This window comes from Homarus americanus, unplaced genomic scaffold (genome assembly GCF_018991925.1).
Source record: "Homarus americanus isolate GMGI-L3 unplaced genomic scaffold, GMGI_Hamer_2.0 scaffold24694, whole genome shotgun sequence".
NCBI lineage: Eukaryota > Metazoa > Arthropoda > Malacostraca > Decapoda > Nephropidae > Homarus > Homarus americanus.
Genome location: NW_024732780.1, coordinates 8,048,207 through 8,061,771, shown reverse-complemented (window position 1 = coordinate 8,061,771; position 13,565 = coordinate 8,048,207). Strand labels below are relative to the sequence as shown.

General features: G+C 40.4%; 1 protein-coding gene across 2 annotated transcripts; it reads right to left on the bottom strand.

The window, feature by feature from the left end:
- Window positions 1–48: 48 nt before the first annotated feature.
- On the bottom strand, window positions 49–13,565 carry LOC121869044 (ankyrin-1-like). 2 transcript variants are annotated; one of them, XM_042370139.1, is made up of 16 exons: window positions 13,324–13,565; window positions 11,891–12,080; window positions 11,583–11,681; window positions 10,744–11,024; window positions 10,331–10,462; window positions 8,923–9,192; window positions 8,498–8,600; window positions 7,942–8,037; window positions 7,196–7,473; window positions 6,312–6,413; window positions 5,982–6,080; window positions 5,491–5,646; window positions 5,063–5,218; window positions 4,142–4,252; window positions 3,556–3,675; window positions 49–3,044 (listed from the first exon to the last, which is right to left on the bottom strand). In XM_042370139.1, exons 1-16 carry the CDS (start codon window positions 13,345–13,347, stop codon window positions 2,889–2,891), a joined length of 2,373 nt encoding a protein of 790 aa, XP_042226073.1. In that variant the 5' UTR covers window positions 13,348–13,565; the 3' UTR covers window positions 49–2,888. The 2 variants fall into 2 exon arrangements, with proteins under 2 accessions (XP_042226073.1, XP_042226074.1); XM_042370140.1 differs by having other exon boundaries at window positions 7,196–7,470; window positions 13,324–13,563.

Sequence of the window (13,565 nt, the reverse complement as noted above, 5' to 3'; positions counted from 1 at the left end):
GCAGCAGACATTACAGCTGGATGTTCAGTAGGCAGGTGTAAATATCATATAAATTTCATTCCTTCCTCTCCCTTAGTGGAGTATTTCAGAGTGAAGATCTAATCCTTGTATCACTTAACCTTGGGTGTCAGGGTGAAGAGACTGTACCGTGATGGGTTACTCTGTCCTTCACAGTGACTGTAACTTAGTGTGTAAGACATAACCTGTAGTGAAGTGTTTAGAGATACTCTGTCAAACCTAAAGTGAAGTACAGTTCAGTATGTTCACTTGGAAATGTCAGAAATAATGGCAGCATAGACACAGAGGAATGAGGTTTGGCAAATTATAGTTTAAAGCTCGGCCTTATACAGTAATTCAGGAAAGTTTGTATCACAGTTAACACATTCCTGAGTAGTAATACAGGTTACAGGTAAAGGGGCACCACTTTGGATGAGTCACTGATAGTCATTGGGGAACACTGTGTAGTAGTAGGAACACTTTGTAGTAGTAGGAACACTGTGTAGTAGTCAGTAAATAACAAACAGAAGTTGGCCTTAAAAGTTGACACTGAGGTAGAAGTGAGGGTTGTCGGCTACACACTGTGAGGGCTGACACACCATCATGGCCAGCTCCTTCACACCATATTGCTACCTCAACATTCTATTAACACTTAACTATTACTACTACCAGTCTACCACACACTACTGTTACCACTCATCACTACCATTAGTATTACTACACAATGCTACTTTACACCATAAATAAAGCAAAGATCATCAAAATCATAGTAAAGCACACTCTGTGGTGCATCTAGCATTAACAACGACAGAGGTTGAGAGGAAAGTGCCTTGGTTGAAGACTGAACTAGAGTGAGCGGCAACTCTCCATGAAATAAAAGACTAGGGTAGTGTGCAGTAGTTATGTTGGCTGCTTCTTGTATTATGATCATTATTATTATTATTAACCTATTAAGGATGGAAAGGTTAGTCCACAACATGTTATGCTGTACTGTACTGGCCATCATCATAAAAGGGTCAAGCTATAGTCCTCAGAAGGTAAGATCATTGTTCACAAAGTATTATACCATCAACAGTTTAACACTTAAAGGTTATATATATTTGTTATGAATCATTTACCTGAAGACTCATTATGTACTGTACATTGTTTATAATATGAAGCCTTGTGGGTCAATATGGTGGTTAATGTGTACTGTACGGTATATAGACTTTCTTAGGGGTTTCTATACTGTCTGCTCCAGTCTCACAACAACAGGAGGTGGATGTTGTACAGGTATATGTAAACAAGGAGGAGAAACAAATAATTTTTTAAAGTAAGTTTATGTGAATCAATACAAAAGTTACTACTACTACTACTAATAATAATAATAATGGAAATAATGATACTGTGTAATAATAAATAGTCACTGATAACAGTACTAATATCAATTGTGTCCATTATCACTCACTTATTCATATATATTTCTTGACTCTTACTAAATAATTATCAGTTTTTTGCCATTTATTATCCACATCTCCCTTTACCTCCTCTTTATTATTTGTATTATTGTGTTTTCATATCTTCTGTACGGTATCTCATTTAGTTTTATTTCTTCTCATTGTTCTTTAGTCCATTATTCTTATACATTTGTGCTCCAGAATTATTATGATTTATTCCTGTTCATCATCATCATCATTGTATCTCTTGTAAGTTCCATATTTATCTCACATTATTTTAGGTCATCCACTGTTATCATCCTCTTCTCTATGTCCCCAATGTTTCTTAGTTATGTCTCTGCTTCCTTTCTTCCTTTATTCCCATCTTTCATCTTTTCTCTTTTTCTTAATTTCTTTCTAATTTTATCGTTTGTTTCCATCGTTTACAAGTCTTAATGCTATCCCGTCACCTCAGGTCAGATCACCTTTAACTTGGGAACATTTGTCTTGTTTTCATATCTTTCCTCACACCTTCTTGTTCTGTATGGTCTCTAAGGACTGACAGTTGATTGACAGTAATGCCTCATTTACCAAGACTAGAATATTCACAGTTGCTTTGTTTATAATATCACAGAAGGGCAAGGGGGCAATTTAATAATGTTTATAAAGCAACTGAAATAATATTACCAGTACTTAAGTCAGATGTTTATGTCTGGAGATAATGGATGGTCACCCTGCTCTTGTGTCACCTCCTTAAATTAATGAAGCTATATCGTTACAGAAAAGTATCAGGTCTAACTTCTTTGGGGTAGGAGTTGAGGACTTGTGGAATAACCAGCTGCCAGAAAATGTCACAACAGCACCAAGTTTGACAAGTCCATTCTTTACAAACACTGGAACAATATTCAAGAGAGAGCCAACTCCTCCCCAGTACTGCAGTAACATAGAGTAGACTGACCACCCAACTGTCTTGTAAACTGGTAAGTGGCAAAGTGATTTAGTAAAGGTAATTATGCCTTAGAGTGGTGCCTTGAGACAGACTCCACATACAACAAGGAAGTGATTTGAAGTTTGTTAACTCAGGTGAGAGTTCAAGGCCTTTTCACCCACCAATCTTTTATACTTTAGTCAAGCTAGACTGTTCAAAGATACTTGTTCATAGCTGCTAGTCAAGCTAGACTGTTCAAAGATACTTGTTCATAGCTGCTACTAATAGATACAAAGAAAGCTAGAATTTGTTGGCGTTGGTAGGTGGGGTGTAAGACAACAGATACTGGCAGGAGAGACTTGCTACATTCACCCAAGACTGACAGTATTTCTTTTTATACATATATTTTTCTTTTCACTTTATCATCATCTCCTCTTGTCAGCTATAGTAGTGTCTTAAGACAAGTATTTTTCTTCTAGCCTTCAGTATTTTGTATTTAAAACCTTCCATCTTTGATCATCGTCATTCTGTTTCTTCTGTGTTTATTTTTATTTGGGCTTCTTCTCATTAGGGTAGGAGGGGTTGGCGCTCATAGTCTCCATCTGTCTGGTGAGTTCCTCGGCCTCCTGGGTCAGGTTCACCACCTCTTGGGTTAGCTCATCCACCTGCTGTTCTCTCTCCACCAGCTGGGCCTCCATCACATTCTGTGACACAGTAAAGGAGTGAGGATAAAATAAGGAAATACACCAACACTGTACTGTAGAGAGGCTCCTAGTGTACACTTAAGATATACTGGTGCAGTAATTGGCTCCCTCATTAGCATGTAGGTTTTCCCTTCATTTTCTTTTATTTTCTTGGGTAAATTCTATCCTGAGAAAGGCAAACGTCTAATTTATGTTAACAGTTAGGCAATAGTTCTCACATTCCTTTGGATGCTTCCCATGACCCAGAGTCTTCATGCCAAAGTCAGACCAAAGATCCGACAGGGGACATGAGGTGAAGAGAGAGAGTGACAGCTGCTAGCTCCTCTACATTTATATAAGGACCCACTAAAAGACAGCAAGATAGACAGACAGAGACAGACCGAAAAGTTAGACAGAGAATGGAGACTGATAGACAAAGGATGAAATTTTACTGGCCCATAAACTTGCATTAGCGGTAAGAGAGACAGTGCAAGAAATAAGAAGAGTGACAAATAATGTTAACAAGACCCACCAGGAGGAAGGGAGCTGTTCTGAGGATGTGTGAAGCTGTCGGTCGCTTAGTGGGGTCCTGCTGCAGAAGGGACTTTACCAAAGTCTTGTAACTCTGGCTGAACTCCCCAGCAATTGTAACCTGCAGAGGAATTGACATTGTAAATATAATGGGAGGGAGGAAGAATAGAGGAAAGGAAGGAGAGGATGTGAGAAACAATGAAGATATTTATTCTGTAAAACCATCAATACAGGTTTATACAGTATTGATTCAGGATATATACACTGTATATAGATAATGCAGGTATACACTATATATTGTACTGTATAAACTATACATGTATACAAACAATGCATCAAGGCAGTACAGGTATACAAACAATAGTAAACAGTAAGGGAATTCAACAAAAGATAGCCAACAAAGCCATAAAATGCTAGTAGGGATGCTGAAGTAGTGGAGTTGTATTGAACTTTATGAGAGAGAGAGAACAGGAACTTTGGCCAACAAGGGAGGCACTGAAGTCATCAGGATGTATTGGACCTAGTGACAAAACCCAATATCAATATATATAAACATTTGGTCAGAGTTTATTCAACCTGTGTCTCACCTTAGTAAAAGGGAAGCCTGACTGTAGTGTAGCCATCTCGTAGAGGACACAGCCAAAGGACCACATGTCAGCCTTGGCATCATAAGCTTCCCCACGGATCACTTCAGGGCTCTGGTGTCACAAGACCTGTCACTCAGTACACATGATGGTGTGTTATGCGTTGTCATGAAGGTTGTGTTGACTGCGCGTTTTTTGCAGATGAATTGTTTCTCGTTTTAGTGAATAGTAAAAGCTAGATTCATCTGTGTCTAAAGTAAATATTATGAGTTGGATAAAATAAATGCTGTGAGATGTGTTGTTGATAGACAGTATTTATGTTTACGTTTTATGAATTATTGATGAACTATATTTAAATTCTATGAGTGACAGGAACTAGGATAAGTTCATCAGTACAGTACAGGGTGTTTGAGGCCCTGTTTCACTTATGTGTTTCCGGCATAAAAGTTGCTGCTGCGGAAACGAAGTAAAACTCTACAGTATTATTGAAAAAGAATGGCCACTCGTCCAGATGTTAATACAGTACAGTAATAAGAACCAGATTCATTTATGATATGAGTCTTATGTGTTGATGCTGAATTATATCTCAGGTGAACAACACAACCCAGTTTTCCATAGTAATTCTTAGACCAATGGATGACCTTCAGGAGAACAAAACTCAATTGACTGTACTGTACTGTGCATGGTAATGGGAACTTGTTTGTCATTGTATTTAGTGCTTTGTGTTATAGCTGTCAAACAGTAACTTGCAAAAGGTTGTAAAACACACACACATACACACACACACACACACACTGCTCTAGTCTACCAGATTAACAATAATAGTGACCACAAAGTAAGTAATAAGCTGCACTAGTTGTCCTCCTTTATCAGTTAGTGAGACACATTCATACACCTGACTAACACAGGTAAAAAAGATCTAACCATGTATGCCGGGGAGCCCAGGCAGGTCAGGGCGCGGCTGCTATCCTCCAGGACGCGAGCCAGACCAAAGTCCCCCAGTTTGACGCTGCCGGTGTCAGCCAGGAAGATGTTCTGGGGCTTCAGGTCCCGGTGTAGGATCTTGCGTCCGTGGATGTACTGTTGAGAGAGAGGTTTATTGTTAGGGTAAATCAGTTTACCTGTACAGTACTGTTTGGATAACACAGGATGTGTAGTGCAAGAAAGAAAAACTTATCTCTGGTATTTAAGTAACTTCAGCACAGAACTGTGTTGGGATATGATTGCATTACTGGAACATTATATTATACAGTAATATACTGTACCAGTTACATAGTTTTCATTATTCTTTTAACATTGAATAAGAAAGTATATTTATTTCCTTCACATTGGTTGTGATGTTTGTTACAAACCTTTAGTGCCAGGCAGAGTTTGAGGAGCCAGCAGTGAACTTGTCTCTCCTCAAAGGCCTCACCCTTTGTCTTCTGTTCCTTCAACCTGGAGGACAGATCTCCCCCACCACAGTACTCCATGTGGATGTGCAGGTACTTCCCTTTAAACCCACCTCCCTGCAAGAGACTGTGACATTGAGTTTTGTGGCAGAAAATAAGACTTACAACTTTTCCAGTGAGTCAGAGAGCAAGAACAATGTATTTTTTGGAGCATTTTATGAGGCAGATGATGAAAGGCAAGGAATATACTGTATAAGCCTCAAGTTATGGGTAACGTAAGATTGTGTTCCAATTGGTTATATGACTGAAAGAAGGGAGGCTTTCCTGCACGTTGGTGAGAGACAACAAGGAAGAAGTCTAATCTAGTGTGTGTGTGTGTGTGTGTGTGAGTGTGTGAGTGTGTGTGTGTGGTTAATTTAATGTGTTGTTTTGCCAGTAGTTCCAGCACATACCCTGTAGGCAACGATGTACGGATGGTTGAGGGACTTGAGAAGCTGGAACTCCCTGTGGGCATACTCCTGGTGCTTCCTGCTCATCTGAGACAAGTCAATCTAACGGTGGAATGGGAAGTGAGATCAGTGAGTGTGAGAACAAATAGCTGCAACATAGAACTGAAAGAATGCCTGTTATCTCTCTCTCTCTCTCTCTCTCTCTCTCTCTCTCTCTCTCTCTCTTACATTCAACAACCCTAATTGCTTATTATTACCATCACCATGCACACTCTTCACCTTAACCACCACTCACCCTCTCCACCACCACTCACCCTCTCCACCATCACTCACCCTCTTCACCACCATCATGCTGTCTCTGCCCCTCACCAGGAACACCTCACCAAAGCTTCCCTCGCCCAGTTTTTCTTGAGACTTGAGGCTGCCAACCTTCAGCTGTAACCAGAATAAACCTTCATGAGAACGTACACACCGACTTACACGTCCACAATAAGAACTAGACTGTAGTTAGAGGGAGGCACCAACTCACTCTGGGTGCGTCTTGTTTCAGAGATGTGGTGTTCACGCTTTACTTTTCGACCGTATAACCATAACAGCTCTAAGAGTTGTTGTTGTGGGTACAAAAACCAAGTATGAACATTGAACACTGAATGAGAATTTCTTTTTGTGCTGGAATTATGTTCCTAACTTACTGACATAGTATATATATAACAACTCCAGAACAGAGAGAGCTACAGAGTTCATACTTAACGTCGTGACAAATTCAAGAAACGTCTTTACAGTGCGTTGATGCTTCCCTTCAGTACACTCTAGTTTAGTCTCATTGTATTATTCTATCTATTTATTTAGTCTATATTTATTTACAGTATTTTCTATTTTTATTAACATTATTAATTTTTCACCAGTCATTATATCCATTATTCTTTACCTATTGTTCTTTACTTATTGTTCTTTCCAGCCAAAAGGTGTGATTTTTCCCTCAATCACATCTGCCTATCTTGTTCCCTCTCACTTGCTTACTATAATCTTTCTCTGTTCATTTATATCTCCATCAATCTCTCTTTTTATCTATCTTTATGTTTCTACAGCTGTGTATCTATCAGTCTCTGTCTAAATGGCTCTCTATCTATCTGTCTGTCCGTCAGTACTGTATAGCTGTTAATCCACCTGTTTATCCATCCATCCTGTCCATCCACCCGTCCAGCTGCCCCACTAACCTCTTGCTCCTTCTCCTGCAGGTAGTTAACGATGTCCTTGTTCCCCGCCTGCTTGGCCAGGTGTTTGGCTGTCTGTCCCCGTTTGTTTTTTATGAAGATGTACACACCCTTGCCCACCAGCCACTTGACGGCCGCCAGGTTGCCGTGGTCAGCCGCCAGGTGGAGAGCCGTCAATCCGTCCTCGGTTTTGGACTTTATGCTGAAGCCTTTCTTCCACATGATGTCCAGGACCCCAACGTGGCCTCCCACCGCTGCCCAGTGGACGGCCGACAACCCTGCTGGCAACAATACTAATGTTGGCAAAAGCTTTTGAGAGAGGGTAATGACAAAGGTAAAACACGACGTGGGCCAACAAAGGCTGCCCAGTTTATGGGCCGTTGGTGGTACAGCAGCCACACTCAGGTTAGATATGTGTTTGGGTTGGATGTGAGAAGGGTGTTATCCAGTGTGACCTTCACTACCAAACATGGCAGGTTCCTCCGGGCACTCTGGTTACCTCCTGTACTAACACTGAAGTTCATAACAAAGAACAGACCGGCCACCTGACCATATACTGTGCTGTAGTAAGCTGATGAATGGAGGAGATGAGAACAACAACACACTTCCACCATTCTTGTGTTCATTTTCATCAAGAAATTATAAGAGAAACTTTTTGACAGCAAACTCACGTGTTAAATATTGTCTACTAGGCAGATCTCCTTATATCAGAGAGTACAGTACTTGTATATCCTCCTCCAGTAACTCACCATGGGTGGTGGCCTTGTGGTCAGCGTGATACATCAGCAGCAGGCTCACCACCTTCTCATGGCCACTCCATGATGCCAGGTGCAGCAGTGTCAGGTCTGGAGGTAAATAACACTAACTGTACACAAATATTGCACCGTTGTATTTCTTTATTAACAAATTGTTAAACCAACAAAAAGACAACTTAGATGGTATGCACTGTACTGTACTGTACTGTACTGTACTGTACTGTACTGTACTGTACTGTACTGTACTGTACTGTACTGTACTGCACTGCACTTTACTGTACTGTACTGTACCATACTGTACTGTACTGTACTGTACTGCACTGCACTTTACTGTACTGTACTGTACCATACTGTACTGTACTGTACTGTACTGTACTTTACTGTACTGTATTGTACTGTACTGTACTGTACTGTACTGCACTTTACTGTACTGTACTGTACTGTACTATACTGTACTATACTGTACTATACTGTACTATACTGTACTGTACTGTATCCCAATGTCTCAGAACTCCTGGCCTAGACCCATACAGATACTCTTGTAGTTAACCTTTCTCGCCGGCCATGTGGCTGCGGGTGTCTGGGTTAACTCCTGCCACCAACAGCCTCTCCACTGTAGCGTAGTTGCCATTTGATACTGCCTCTATTATTTCCTGTAAGGTGTACACGAGTCAGTATTGGTGGGATTTCATAGATTTAAGAGCTGTCTGAACATATGAAGTGACTTATCTTACATGCTTAAAGACTTTAGTTGTTTAAGTGCAGAAACACATTACAAAACACACTTACTGTATCTCTTTTCATTTGATAATTAATGTCCAAAGAATGAACTGTTAAAGCAATGAGAGTACAGTACATTATATTGTTATATTCAGTAAACTAGAATATCCTCAATTACCAAAATTTGTTGTCCGATTTAGAAATAATTTAGTGAGCTTTGCTAAAAGAACTTGGCTGTACTGTACTGTACTGTACCTCCTCAGCTGGGTCAACAGAGGTGAAGCAGCCGCTGCCATCACCATCCCCCTGGAGGTCATCAGTGGCAGCCAGGAGCCACAGTAGACCATGGTCAGTCTTCTCTGTGGTCTCACCGCTGCTACCCACTGATTTGGTCCTCGATCGATCAACTGATTTTCCTCTTTCTATCCCTTGAGTTTTTGCAGACTGAGGCTGGTTGGAGACTTGGTGGTGAGGCGAGTCATTGTCTTGGCCTCTTTTACCAGAGTCCTGGGTCAGTTCTGGTGCCTGACAACACATATAATTCAGTTCTTCTCTGTATTACATTAACTGTAACATGTTCTTAGTCATATATTAACATGTTAGTAACCATACATGAACATGTTAATCTAGTTCTTAACTTTAGTGGATTATTCAGCAGAGTGTTCAGAGATAACAACACAACACAGTATCTTGTTTAAGACTCTTTATTTACTGTGTTGTGTTGTTGTAAATAAACTGTTATCCTCACAAGATTAACTTCAAGATGCAACAAGTTTTATTGTCAGATAAGAGATCTTATATCATATTACCAAACATTGATTGATTTTGTAATTATTATCCTAATTATTTTATATTATTTGTAACTGCCATTTTAACAATGATATCTTTGGAAACCCTTTTGTAATTTATTTGTATAATTATGCATTACATTTACTACTTGTTATTATGAAATCACAGGTAATTTCAGTACCGGTATCAATAGAGTTTATTGAGATTGCTTTGTGCTTGTTATCAGTGTTACTTTAAGTACAGTACACTAATGTAAAGTATGCTGCAGCACAGTACAGTACAGTACATTAATGATACTGTACCTGTAATAGTGTTCATAGACAGCCTCTGTTATCTAGCTGTTGAAGTATATTGTTCCGTAATATTACACTTACAAGCACATCTGAGTCCCCGGGTTATGAACGGGTTCCTTTCCTGAAGACGTTCGTAAGTCAGATTTGTACGTAAGTTGGAACACAGGCTATGTGCATACTGTACTTACAAAGCAATGTTTAAAATCACACTATATCGTAGCCTAAGTCCTTATATACAGGGGTACATCTAAAATCACTTAATTTAAGACAAAAGAAGAAATAAAATGATAAAACAAATTAAAAGAAAGTAAAAAATAAGTCATCAGGTAACTAAAATATGGTACAAGTTACTGTAAATTTCAAGTTTAACCTCGTTCATATAGGCGGGCGTTTGTAAGTCGGACGTTCGTTATGTCACGGACCTCCTGTATATATGCAGACTTGTTCTTGACACCACCTTTATCATCATAAGAATAAGTAAGAAAATCACTGTACAGCACCTGTACCTGTACTGCTGATTCTGAATAGTATAATATTTGGGTCACCATAACCCAACTGGGTGAGTCCCCTGTACCACTCACTTGGGGCTGAGGAGGTGATGTTGGCTGTTGAGCGTGACGACGAGGCAGATTTTGTTGGTCATTGTGGCCTCCTGCTGGGGTGGCTGATGTAGGTGTGGGTCTCCTCTGCTCCCTCTGAGAAACACCTGCTGGCTATAAGGGGAGGAGGAGGGAATACTCAGATAGTGATGACTTGATGGAGTGTTTCAGCACTGAGGTAGTGCTGTACTGTGTGTTGTGATAACAGGTTCAGTAGTTGTGAAGATGAGACACCTACATAAAACATAAGACCACCTTGTATATAAATACTGTAAACAAATAAATTCAGATAAATGGTCTGGTTACTTGAACAGTCTCTATTACTGTAAAACTATTGAGAGATATTACAGCATTTATAACTACAGTACAGTACAGTAAGGCCTTAGGTACTGTACCATGTTGGGTGCTGTGTGTAATTTCAGGAAGTCCGCTATGTCTGTGTACTGCCTCTTTATGGCACAGTCGTGGGCGGTGAGCTGGTTGTGGTTCTTCACCTGGGCGGAGACTCCCTGTTGCACCAGCCATTCCACCGCCTCTATGCGGTTGTTCTCGGCCGCCAGGTGGAGTGGAGTGGACCCGTCTCTGTTCTGTGAGTTCAAGTCACATCCTGCTCTCTGCAGTGTTGTTAGAATGTATGTGTGGCCGTAGACTGCAGCCATGTGTACGGCGAGGAAACCTGTAATGTACATGAACACAAAATATTACCAGTATTATTGTATTTGTAGTAGTAGTAACTAATAGTAGTATTTGCAACAATAGTAGTAGTTGTAGTAATAGTAATAGTACAGTAGTAGCAGTAGTAGTACAGTAGTAGTAATAGTAGTACAGTAGTAGTAATAGTAGCAACAATTGTAGTAGTAGCAGCAGCAATAGTAGTACTGTACAGTAAACCCTCGATAACTCGGCACACATGGGGCTCTGGCCTTGCCGAGTTATCCCAAATTCCAACTTATCGAGGCACTTCCCCCCTTCTATAAAAATAAAACAAGAAACAATTATCGACCCATAAATGTGTACTACATGTAATTACTAAATGTAAAAAATTAACACTTACCAACACTGCAGGTGAAGAATGAAGCATCATAGTAGGTGACACAGAGGCATGGTAGGTGATGCAGGTGGCCAGATATGCCGAGATTTTCCCAGTTAATTTAAAATATCTCGGCATTTCCTGAGTCATACTAATATATTTCGACTGCTGAGCTGTGCTAGTGAAGGCAGACAGAAGACTCACCTTTATTGTCAGCATCATTGGGGTCTGCTCCCCTCTTCAATAGTTCCTCCAACACAGTGGTGTGTCCCTTCCTCACAGCAAGGTGCAATGGCTGCATCCCTGTCACAACAAGTATACATCAGCTTGAGGGTCAGGTATTGTGAGCATGTGTGGGTTGTGGAGTGTAGAAAGGGTCACTAATGTTTGGGTAGTTAGTGTTTGTATGGAGGGCAGGAGGGATAGTTTGTGTGTGGTGAGCAAGGACTGTCAGTAAGACTCCTGACCCAAGATTGACTAGTTCACCCCACAAGAAAGTCACTAATCCTCACCTCTATCAATAAGACTCCTGACTTTGATGTTGGCATTGTGATCACATAGGAGATGGACGATGGCCAGGTTACCATGAAGGGCAGCGTGGTGCAGGGGCGTCCTCAGGCCCTTGGAAGACCCATTCACTGCCGCTCCTTGTGCCAGTGCTTCCTGCACCCCTTGGCTGTTTCCCGTCAGGGCAAAGTGTTCCTGTGGGAACCCAGAAGGATATGTGATGGAGGCGTCCTTCACTAGAGATGATGACGTTAAGTAAGAGAGAGATCAAGGTATAAAAGTTTCTTAGATTTCATATAAGAAATACTGTATGATTCTGTGCACAAATTTGGGTACACACTTCACCCCCTTCCCCAATACACAAACAGTGTAGGGTGACCCACAACTTACTGACCTCAGATGATACCTGAAGGCAGAGCCATTACCACATTTATACTTCATGATAATTTTGCACTGGTTATAGTTATCTGTTTCTTGCAGTCATTTACATGACCATTGAAAAGTAAAAAAATAATTACACAAAACATAATACAGTACAGTACTGCACTGAATAATAGATAACTGTGAGTGGTGTAGATGGGAGAAGGACGGTTGGCTGGGCTGGAGGAAATAGTGTTGTGTTGATATTCCCTGAAGAGGTCACGTGTGAGATGGTTGTCTTTCTATCTACAGTATCTACTAAATGTTAATATTTACAGGGTATTGTATTTGTTCTCTTCATATTCATTATATTATCTTCGTCTCCACTTGTCAGCACACTAGCAGGTTGGTCAGTCACACTGTGGCAAGTATTGTACTGGGCACATACTGGCTCTTTAATATACAGTACTTGAACATGTACCAGTGTTGGTCAAGTCTGGCCTTAAATGAGCTCACACTTGGTGCTGTCACAACACTGGCGGGTTATTCCAAAAATTCACAACTCTTATTTCAGGAGAAGTTAGCCCTGATAACATGAGTGTGTGGCCTCATGTGGAGGATTATCACTTATGACTTTAAATATTTTGTTTTTAAATCTTTTGTGTAAATGTTTTGTCTGTTAGAAACATGTAGTGTTTCACTCTGTGTGTGTGGGGGTAGATATGTGCACAGTATGTCCATATGAGACACTGTCTGTATTGGATTGGATGAATAGTTGTTTGTTTTATGTGTAAACATTGGGAGTGTACTGCTGTATGTACTGTACACATGGTGGATGATAAGGTGTGTGTTGTGTGATGATTAACATCACCCCTCTTAATATTATACAAGTACAGTACAGTACAGTACAGTATGATACAGTACAGTACAGTACAGTACAGTACAGTACAGTACAGTATGATACAGTACAGTACAGTACAGTACAGTACAGTACAGTACAGTATGATACAGTACAGTACAGTACAGTACAGTACAGTACAGTAGTTATTATGACTGAATCCAAAACACTGTGACTCACAAGTTTGGTCGTCCAGGAAGTCATGATCCTCACTTGGTGCCACCAGAAAACAAGACTGAACACTTGTTCTTTACTACTTCTGATAACACAGTAACCAGCAGTGCTATCTCAGCCCTGAGAGATATGAAATCTTCTGATAACACAGATTATCATTCTGAGAGAAGTAAAATAAAAGTCATATGCAGCTGAAATTTTGTTTTGTTTAGCTGCTCCTGGGGTGTGTGTGTGTGTGTGTGTGTCAC

Excerpts from the sequence above, each read along its gene's own strand:
- LOC121869044 (XM_042370139.1), bottom strand. The coding sequence starts at position 13,347 with ATGACTTCCTGGACGACCAAACTT. Across the intron at positions 10,463-10,743 it reads TACACACAGCACCCAACATG|CCAGCAGGTGTTTCTCAGAG; the intron begins GTACAGTACCTA and ends CTCCCCTTATAG. Across the intron at positions 6,414-7,195 it reads TGCAGGAGAAGGAGCAAGAG|CTGAAGGTTGGCAGCCTCAA; the intron begins GTTAGTGGGGCA and ends TTCTGGTTACAG.